Consider the following 11,078-nt stretch of genomic DNA (forward strand, 5'->3'; position numbering starts at 1 on the left):
AAAAAAAAAACCTTATGAACATTTAGGCAAAAAGAGCACATGATTTATAAGGGAAAGGAAATTAGATTATAATCTGACTTTGACTGGAAAACCTATGCCAAAAGAAAATGGAATAATGTATTTAGATACTCAAGGAAAAACTGTGAGTCAGTAGTTTTATTTAACTTATTTATTTATTTAGAGACAGGATCAGTCTAACTCTGTTACCCAGGCTATAGTGCAGTGGCACGATCATGGCTCACTGCAGCCTTAATCTCCCAGGCCCAAACAGTCCTCCCACCTCAGCTTCCCAAGTAGCTGGGACCACAGGCACTCACCACCACACCCAGCTAATTTTATATTTTTTGTAAAGATAGGATTTCACCATGTTACCCACGCTGATCTTGAACTCCTGGGCTCTAACAGTCCACCTGCCTCAGCCTTCCAAAGTGCTGGAATTACAGGTGTGAGGCACTGCCCCTGCCCAAGAATTTTATATTCAGAAAAACTCACTTTTGAGAACAAAGATGGCAGATAAGTTATTATCAGTATACAAGAACTCAGAGAATATTGTTCCTATGACCCCCTTCCTAAGGAATCCACCCAAGAACCTGGTTCAGATGATCCAAATGACTGGTGTGAGATCGACACAAGGGTTGATGGAGTGCAGGAAATGTAGTTACTCACAGAACCAAGACAGGAGAGACTGCTGAATGTAATAGTTGTGTGATCTTGAAAATACAGAATATATCATTTTTAAATGGAGGGAGAATAGACATAGCATGAGTTTTAAAAAATTTTTTTAGTCTTTTAACTAAAAGTTGTTTAGTTTTTTAACAATTTTCAGTAACCATGGTATGGTGTGGTATTAGCATTTTCACTCTGAGACTACTATACGTATAATGTAATAAGACAAATGAGACAGATCAGGATATTCTCATTCTCCCTCTGTATCCCTGAGACCCTGCATTCTCTGTGTGGAAGAAAGGAGATGGAGATGTAATTAATGTTAAAGACATTAGATAAATACAAGCATACCTCATTTTATTGCACTTCACAGATATTGTGGTGGTGTTTTTTTGTTTGTTTTTAAACAAACTGAAGCTTTGTATCAACCCTGACTAAGGCAAATCTATCTGTACCATTTTTCCAACAGCATGTGTTCACTGTCTGTGTGTCACATTTTGGTAATTCTTGCAGCATTTCAAACTTTTTCATTATTATTATATCTGTTAAAGTGATCAGTGATCTGATGTTACTAGTGTAAGTGTTTTGGGGTACTAGGAACCGCACCCATATAAGGCAGTGAACTTCATCGATAAGCGCTGTGTTTTCTGACTGCTCCACCAACCTGCTTTCCCTCTCTCTCCCTCTCCTTGGGCCTCCTTATTACCTGAGACATAACAAGACTGAAATTAGTCCAATTAATAACCCTAAATGACCTTTAAGTGTTCAAGTGAAAGGAAGAGTTGTGCATTTCTCACTTTAAATAAAAAAATAGAAATGATTAAGCTTAGTGAGGAAGCCACATCGAAAGCGGAAACAGGCCAAAAGCTAAGCACCTCTTAAGCCAGTTAGCCAAGTTGTGAATACAAAAGAAAAGTTCAGGAAATTAAAAGTGCTACTCCATTGAACACATGAATGATAAAAAAGCAAAAACAGCATTTGCTTTAGTCCTCTGGATAAAAATACAAACCAGCCACAAGATTCCCTTAAGCCAAAGCCTAATCCAGAGCAAAGTCCTAACTCTCTTCAATTCTATGGAGGCTGACAGAGGTGAGGAAGCTGCAGAAGAAAAGTTGGAAACTAGCAGAGGTTGGTTCATGAGGTTAAGGAAAGATGCCATCTCCATAACATGAAAGTACAAGGAAAAGCAGCAAGTGCTGATGGAGAAGCTGCAGCAAGTTATCCAGAAGATCTAGCTAAGATCATTGATGAAGGAGGCTACACTAAACAACAGATTTTCAATGTCGATGAAACAGCCTTCTACTGAAAGAAGATGCCATCTAAAACTTTCAAAGCTAAAGAGAAGTCAATGCCTGACTTCAAAGCTTCAAAAGATGAGCTGCCTGTCTTGTTAGAGGCTGACGCAGCTGGTGACTTTAAGTTAATGCCAATGCTCATTTACTGCACCAAAAATCCTAGGAATCCTTAAGAATTATACTAAATCTACTCTATCTGTGTTCTAGAAATGGAAGAACAAAGCACGAATGACAGCACATCTGTTTACTGCGTGGTTTACTGAATATTTCAAGCCCACCATTGAGACCTACTGATCAGGAAAAAAAAAATATTCCTTACAAAATATTACTGCTCATCAACAATGTACCTTATCACCCAATACCTATGATGAAGATGTACAAGACTAATGTTGTTTTCACCTGCTAATATCCATTCTGCAGACCTTGGAAAAAGGAATCATTTTGACTTTCAAGTCTTATTATTTAAGAAATACATTTCGTAAGGCTACAGCTACCACTGATAGTGACTCCCCGGATGGATCTGGGCAAAGTGAATTAAAAACCTTCTGGAAAGAATTCACCATTTTAGGTGCCATTAAGAAAATTCATGATTCCAGCCAGGTGTGGTGGCTCACACCTGTAATCCCAGCAGTTTGGGAGGCCGAGGCGGGAGGATCGTGAGGTCAAGAGGTCAAGACCATCCTGGCCAACATGGTGAAACCCCATCTCTACTAAAAATACAAAAATTAGCCGGGTGTTTGGCATGCGCCTATAGTCCCAGCTACTCAGGAAGCTGAGGCGAAGAATCGCTTGAACCCAGGAGGCGGAGGTTGCAGAGAGCCAAGACTGTGCCACTGTGCTCCAGCCTGGCGACAGAGCAAGACTCCGTCTCAAAAAAAAAAAAAAAAAGAAAGAAAGAAAATTCATGATTCATGAGAGGAATTCAAAGTCTCAACATTAAGGGAAGTTTGGGAGAAGTTGATTCTAACCTTCATGGATGACTTTGAGGAGTTCAAGACTTTGGTGGAAGAAGTAACATTAGATATGGTGGAAATAGAGAACTAGAGAATAAAAAGTGGAGCCTGAAGATATGAGTGAATTGCTACAATCTCATGGTAAAACTTGAACAGATGAGGAGTTGCTCCTTAGGGATAAGCAAAGAAAATGGTTTCTTGAGATGGAATGTACTCCTGGTAACGATGCTGTGAACACTACTGAAATGACAACAAAACATTTAGACTACTACTTACATAAACTTAGTTGATAAGGCAGCAAAAGGGTTTGAGAGGGCTGACTCCAATTTTGAAAGAAGTTCTACAGTGGGTGAAATGCTATCAAACAGCATCACATGCTACAGAGAAAGATTTCATGAGAGGCTGAGTCAATCAATATGACAAACTTCATTGTTGCTGTTGCCTCATCCAGCCCAACCTTCAGCAACCACCACCCTCATCAGTCAGCAGCCATCAACACTGAGGGGAAACCCTCCACAGCAAAAAGATTACACTTTCTTTGGTAATACAGTATTTTTAAATTAACATATATATATATATATATATTAGACATAATGTGACTGCATACTTAATAGGTATCATTTTCCATTAAAAGAAACCAGGACTTCTGAAAGAAATGGCTTGGGGAGAGATGTCCAAGGTGAGCCTGAAACGCCTCAACATGTCACACAGCAAGGAATCTATCAATCAAAGACTATAAGGTCATTTCAAAAGGACTCAGAAATCTTGAAGAGGTTCCCATTGGAAAAGACATGACAATCTGCTTTGAGATAAGAATTGTAATGGATTGAACACAGCATATATGTTCAAATCCATAATTTCAAAAGGAAAGGAAAGGGGGAAAAAAACCCTAATTTCTTCACCTTCTAAGGATGACAGAGAGCCAATTCATTATCTCGAGAACTGGGTAAATAAAAGGAAATAATCAAGCATTTATCCTGCTTTCCTAAATGAACTATACTATTTGGTAACTAAATAGTAAGCAAGTGAGCATATTATCTTATAAAATTTTACCAGCTAAAAATTGAAAACAAAATGACAGAATTTATTGTCACCATACTGCAACCCCTAGTAAATGACTAGATGTAGGCACTGAATGTACAAATTGAAAAAGAATGAAACCCAGACATCTTGACATCATGTGCTTCCTAGCGTATGGAAGAACATAACACTAACAATATAGTCTTGCCAAAAAGACAGAACCTGAATTGGACCACCCTTCAGTATCCAGTTGACAATTTGCAGGAAATTCAGAGAACAGAGGAGCAAGTTGAGCTGCAACATGAGGGTACAATCAGCAAAATCCAGATGGTTGAAAAGCACAAGTCAGGCCAAGCATAGTGGCTCATGCCTATAATTCCAGCACTTTGGGAGGCCAAGGCAGGCAGATCACGACGTCAGGAGTTCGAGACCAGCTTGGCCAACATGGTGAAACCCCGTCTCTACTAAAAATACAAAAAATTAGCTGGGCATGGTGGCAAGTGCCTGAAATCCCAGTTACTCAGGCAGGAGAATTGCTTGAACCCAGGAGGCAGAGGATGCAGTGAGCTAAGACATGCCACTGAACTCCAGCTTAGGCAACAGAGTAAGACTGTCTCAAAAAAAAAAAAAAAAAAAAAAAAAAAAAAAAAAAAAAACAAAAAAAGAAAAAAAAAAAGAAAGAAAAGCACGGGTCAAAGGTCAGGGCTTTTGAATAGATACATTGTAAGGAAAAGAAAATGATGGAGGAGGAATCTACAGATTAAGATTTAAGACTATATATAAAGTTTTTAAACTGGCAAGACTAATCTACAGAGTCTATGGTGTACACTTGAGTGATTACCACCACAAAGAAAGGCAAAGAGAGGAGTATTACAAAAGTCAGGAGAATGGTTACTTTGAGAGGGAGGAGGGGTGTTGTGACTGGGATGGGGCACACGGAGAAGTCTGAAAAGGTTGGGAAAGTTCTGCTTTTTGACATAGAAGGTGGTTACATGGTGTTCACTATGTCATAAATCACTTAACTCCCTGAATTCACTTTTCACTTAACTATTTGGTATGTTTTTCTGTTTTATAATACAAACTTTTTTTTTTTTTTTTTTTTTTAAGGATAATGTGACCAATAATGCTAGAGACGGGGAGGGCCAGAGATAAATCAAAAATGCTTCTTCAAAAGAGATTCAGACTCTGCATTTAAGATTCTGGCATCAGAGTCAGCCACGGTGGCTCGTGCCTGTAATCCCAGTACTTTGGGAGGCTGAGACAGGCGGCTCACTTGAGGTCAGAAGTTTGAGACCAGCCTAGCCAACATGGTGAAACTCTGTCTCTACTAAAAAGACAAAAATTAGCTGGGCATGGTGGCACAGGCCTGTAATCCCAGCCACTCGGGAGGCTGAGGCAGGAGAATTGCTTGAACCTGGGAGGTGGAGGTTGCAGTGAGCTGAGATCACACCATTGCACTTTTGCCTGGGCGACAAAGCGAGACTCCATCTCAAAAATATATATATATTCTGGTATCAGGTCTAAATAATATTCCTTTCTCTTAGCAAAATGTGTTTGTAGCCATTAAAATGATCAATTTAATAAGGCACCTTAAACAGAACAATTTCCTTTCACAGCAACATATTTTCTTAATATGCTTTAGCTGCCAAAATTATGAGATCACAGGAGGAGACATTCCCAGCCAAAGCCCATGAGGAAAAGCGGATAAATGTTTAAATGACACGGCTCAGGAATTAATTTGTGTTTATATAAAATCATTTTAATTAATAAAGCCTTCCAAACAATGTTTCAGTGCACAGCCAATAGAGAGGAAAATAAAAGTAGTGTGGTTCTCCAAGCCATCCACCTGACATATGCGAGACTGCTTACAAATTAATTAGAGAACATCTTCCCTTATTTCAGGGGCAGCAGTACTTCCATTTGTGCTTATGCCTAACATTTTCAACCTATTTTGGGCTAGCATTAAAAACTGATCCAAACCAATAATCACATTTGAAAGTTAAAAATCATAACCAAGAACAAGAAATCATATTAAAAAGTACTCCAAAGCTTTGTTTCACACATAACCTACTTATGGAAACTAAAGAAGGGAATGTAAAGTACTTAATTCACCTTTCACATTTTGTTTGTATATCTTTATGAAAAGGACTTTCTTAACCAGGATCCATTGAACAGAACATTCTTTCTGCCATTAACTTGGAAACAAGCAATTGCAAAGAAAAGGACTTTCTTAACCAGGGTCCATTGGACAGAACACACTTTTTGCCATTAGCTTGGAAACAAGTAATTGCAAAAACTGTCTCCTACCACCTTCAACACATCCCACTTTATTTGCATAACTTTAGCATCTTACATCACTATCTTATACAGTCTTTGCCAGCAGTTTTTTCTTTCCTTTTGGGGTGGCAGCAAATTCATGTAGTAAAATGGCATTACAGAATTACTAAAAAGTCATTTTACTTTCCCTAAAATCTTCTGACAGAGAAAATGTCAGCTGTCAATAAGCACGTACACAAACACACTCACAGAAAAGACTGTAATTGACTTTGGGAGGCCGAGGCAGGAGGATCACTAAGAAAATGTAAGGAGTTCTACCAGCCTGGCCGACGTGGTGAAATCTTGTCTCTATTAAAAATACAAAAATTAGCTGGGTGTGGTGGCACACACCTATAATCCCAGTTACTCAGGAGGCTGAGGCAGGAGAATCACTCGAACCCGGGAGGCAGAGGTTGCAGTGAGCCGAGACCATGCCACTGCACTCCAGCCTAGGTGATAGAGCGAGATTCCACCTCAAAAAAAAAAAGTAAAGACATTGCAGTACAACCTTTTGATTTAAGGGCTTGTTGAAAGGATTATCTGCAGTTAAATGTAGTAAATTCTTGTAAAATCCCACACACAGTCAAAACTGCTATAACTTTCTGTTTTTCAAGCCTCTATATATATATACACACACACAGACACCCACATACCCACACATATGCTTTTGAAAGGAGTAGGTGAGTCTCACAGGCCTGTGTGCATGCAACACCCTGGGAGCTTACCATGACCGTGCAGTCCTCTGAACCGCTGGCAATGACTTGATCGTTATGTGGGCACCAGTCTATGTCCAGCACTGGTCCTGTGTGTCCACATACTGTAGGGTAGGATTTGTCAATTCGACCAGTCTGAAAGAAGAGAGAAACAAACCTATTATGTAACATCAACACCATAGAGGTTATACATTTTCTTAGGCCCATTTCTCCTTTATTACCTTTACCCAAAATTCTCAATTGTCTACATATGATGACATATAGTCAACATCAACTTTCACTTCTAGAAAAAGCCACTACCAAGGCCACGCCATCAAATTACAAGAATCTAAATCCTTAGAACCACAAAGATTTAATCAACTGTACTAGTAGACAGCGAACGAGAATACAAAAGTCTTTTTACCAAAATACAATTCTACAACAGCCAAGTTGTAAATTAAAAGGATGTTCTATGGCTTAAAAAAAAACTCTAAACTTTGGTATTATTTAAAATGTGAAATATAACTTTTAATACAACAAGACAATATCCTCAAATATATAAATTACCAGTTCTGGAAATGAATGGCATGATTAAAATTTAAAAACTCAAAGTAAAAAAAGAAAACCTTTAGCATAGGGTCTAAAGGGCATTCTACACTTTAATGTCTCAGTCTCTCTGCTATCTTCAATCAACAGAAATGCCAGCTAGCCAGTCTAGTTAACACCAACTTAGACTTCACCCATTAGCCAGTTCCACATCTGATTAAGAATAAAATGTTTAATGTTGGTCTTAAATAGCTACCACAATTTGCTCATGTCACACATTTGAATCTAGCAAGCCAACCAGGGTTATCAGACCAATTTTGTGTCAACTAAGACAAACTGCTGGTGTTAACAACGGGTACATGAAAATGGTTTCCTTTTTAAAACAGCTTAATGCCGGTCCACACTGAAGCTGTGTATGCTCTAAGAGCAGGTACGCAGAAAGGAATCGCTGCAACATATGGTTGAATCTATTTTTTGTTGTTTTTGCTTTGATATGGCAAATCATCCCAACACTGGGGCAGGCTTCTTGGCAATTTTTCAAGATCAGAAAATTCTACGATTTCTCCAATTTGACTTGACTGTGGGAATCTCCAGAGAAGCAGAACGCTAACATGTAAAGACCACAGGCTCTAAAATCAGACAGGAAGGGGTTCAAATCCAGGGTCTACTGATTAAACAACAGGTGACTTTAGACAAGTCACGTAATCTCTCTAAGCTTCAGCTTGTTTGTCATCTGTAAAATAGTTAACAATGATACTTAACTCCCACGATTACTGTAACGATTAAATGAGAGAACACTTTTAGATAAATCACAATTCAGTATCATAATTATCTGTGTCAAGTATGTAAAAAATTTAACTACAGTACCTGGAATAAAATATTCAATAAAAGTTGTCACATTATTAGTTCTTCTAGCACAATAATTTACTCCATCATTAAGAATTAACAAATATGTGTTGTGAACTTTTATAGGCCAGACATTGTGCTGAGTACTGGAGATACAGACGTGAACATGGCAGTCTGTCCTAGCTAAGCATGGAGTCCAATGAGAGGGAAAAGACATTTAAACAACCAATTATGGTACCACATAAAAACACAGAAGGAGGACATTTAAGCAGGCTTGTGGGGTCAGTCTCTGGAGAGGTTTTCTGCTGGGAAAGGTAAGTTCTAAGTTGAGACCTGAAGATAGCCCTGTTTACAGACCTAAGGCCTAGGTTTCTTCATGTTCCTCCATTTTCCCTTGTAAAACTAATTAAACCTAGTTTGGATCTCCCAAAATGCATCATCAGAAAAAGACTTCAAAAAAGGAAATCCAATGAACACCCTATCATGGAGAATCTGGGTGTCATAGGAAGGAGCCACACAGTTCATTTGGAGACAGCAAAGCACAAATGAGAATGAGACTGCCCAGAGTGTAGTCATGGCTCTGCCATCTTCTAGCTGTGAAGTCCTGGCCACATTACTCCATCCCTCAACCTCAGTTCCTCATTTGTAAATCTAGAATATTTAATAGTTTATTTTTTAAGAGCTGATGTGAGGACTAAATGAGACAATCAAGGTCAAGAACTTGGTACTGTCCCAGCACTTAAAGTACGTGATAAACATTACCCAAAATTTAACAAATGCTGGTATCCACTCTACCACACTTCTGATGGTGTCTCTCCTTAAAGAAGGAAAAACTACTAAATCTAAGCCAGGTGGTTTTGCTTAATTATCTTATTGCATCCTCATAAAAACCATGCAGGTGAGATGAAGATTTCACTTGCACTGTTTGAGCTACTACCCCAGGTAATATTATTGCTCAAGCTGATGGTACTGGGATCACAGGTGTTCATCCTATTTTACACAATTATTTAATAATTATGTCATACAATTATTAAACTATAGATATACTCTTTTGAATGTGTGTTCTCTTTCTCCCTCTTTCTCATTCCTTCCTTGTCTCTCTTTCTCTCTCTTGTTCTTGTCTCATGTTGCCTAGGCTGGAATGCAGTGGCCATTCACAGGCAAGCTTGAACTCACTGCAGCCTTGAACTCCTGGCCTCAAGTGATCCTCCTTAGGTGTGTGCCACCATGCACGGCTTGAATGCGGGATATTTCATAATTTAAAACATCCTAAGGCTGGAAGGCCAGAATGAAGAAGTTTGACATACATTTAAATAGACATACCAAAAGGAGAGAATTAAAAGAATGGAACAGAGGCAAAAATTAAAAAGATAATGGCTGAGAATTTTTCAGGTTCAATTAAATGCATAAATCTTTAGATTTAAGAGGCACAAATCCCACCTCAGGCAATATAAGTGAGAACGAATTCTTATCTATTCATATCCTAGTGCGACTTAGAACACCTAAAACAAAGAGAAGATTCCAGAAGCAACACCAGGGAAAGGACAGATTACCTACTGAGAGTAATTAGACTGACTGTGAGCAGACTTCTCAGAAGCAATTAGAGAAACAAAGAAATGAAAAATATCTTGGAAATGCTAAGAAAAACAACCACCCTTGTATTCCATACCCAGAAAAACTATCATTCAAGAATGATGACAAGAAAAAGCAAACAAAAGACACTGTAGACAAAAAGAGACGGAATTTACCATGGGTAAACCCTTGTTCAAAAGAATAAATTCTTAGACTTATTTCAAAGAATTGCTATATTAATTTCAAAGAATTAAGTTCAAGAACTCAGTTCAGGAAAAGAAAGTAAGCTAGAAAAATGGACTGGTATAGCAAAACAACAGTGAGCAAATAAATAAATAAAGCAAATACAAACAGGTACTAAAACAGTCGTAATCATACCTACTTGGCGAACAGATTTTTAAAAGACAGAAATAAAATATTAAACAATAATACCATTTAAGGTAAAAGGCATATGATCAGACTTAAAAATTGACTAGTTTTAGACTTTAAGTAAAAATGTCCAAATTAAGAGTAAATACTAAAAAGAAAGAGAGAGAATGTATAATTTCTGGGAGTGGGTAGGGGTAGGAGGGTACTAGAATAGCTAGAATTTAAAAAGTAGCTCAATCCAATAGAAAGAGGAAATGAAAATAAGGACCAAAGAAAGTATGAATGCAATTCATGAAAAGCGGAGATAAACTTTTTAAGAAAAAAGAAGCATGAAAACTAGAAAGCACAAAGACAGTGGAAATAAAAACCAACTACAAATCACGATTTGTAGTAAATGCAAGATTAAGTTCACTAACTAAAAGACAAGGCCTCCCAGATTAGATTAAATCCAGTTACAAAACATGTTTTTAAAAAATAATGGCACCAAAAGGCAACTAAAGGAGGGGGGCATATTAAAAAGTATACCTGGACCAGGCACAGTGGCTCATGCCTGTAATACCAGCACTTTGGGAGGCTGAGGCAGGTGGATCATGAGGTCAAGAGATCAAGACCATCCTGGCCACCATGGTGAAACCCTGTCTCAACTAAAAATGCAAAAATTAGCTGGGCTTGGTGGTGTGCACCTGTAGTCCCAGCTACTTAGGAGGTTGAGGCAGGAGAATCGCTTGAACCCAGGAGGTGGATGTTGCAGTGAACCGAACACTCCATTCCAGCCTGGCGACAGAGTGAGACTTCGCAAAAAA

General features: G+C 38.4%; 1 protein-coding gene across 1 annotated transcript in view; it reads right to left on the bottom strand.

The window, feature by feature from the left end:
* Window positions 1-11,078, bottom strand: part of CORO1C (coronin 1C) — an 87,631-nt gene that overhangs the window by 25,227 nt on the left and 51,326 nt on the right. Inside the window, exon 3 of the mRNA XM_017541348.1 lies at window positions 6,976-7,098. Within this exon, the coding sequence (XP_017396837.1) occupies window positions 6,976-7,098 (123 nt within the window). The remainder of the gene's footprint in view (window positions 1-6,975; window positions 7,099-11,078) is intronic.

The sequence above is a fragment of the Cebus imitator genome, unplaced genomic scaffold, assembly GCF_001604975.1.
Source record: "Cebus imitator isolate Cc_AM_T3 unplaced genomic scaffold, Cebus_imitator-1.0 Scaffold8, whole genome shotgun sequence".
Lineage (NCBI taxonomy): Eukaryota > Metazoa > Chordata > Mammalia > Primates > Cebidae > Cebus > Cebus imitator.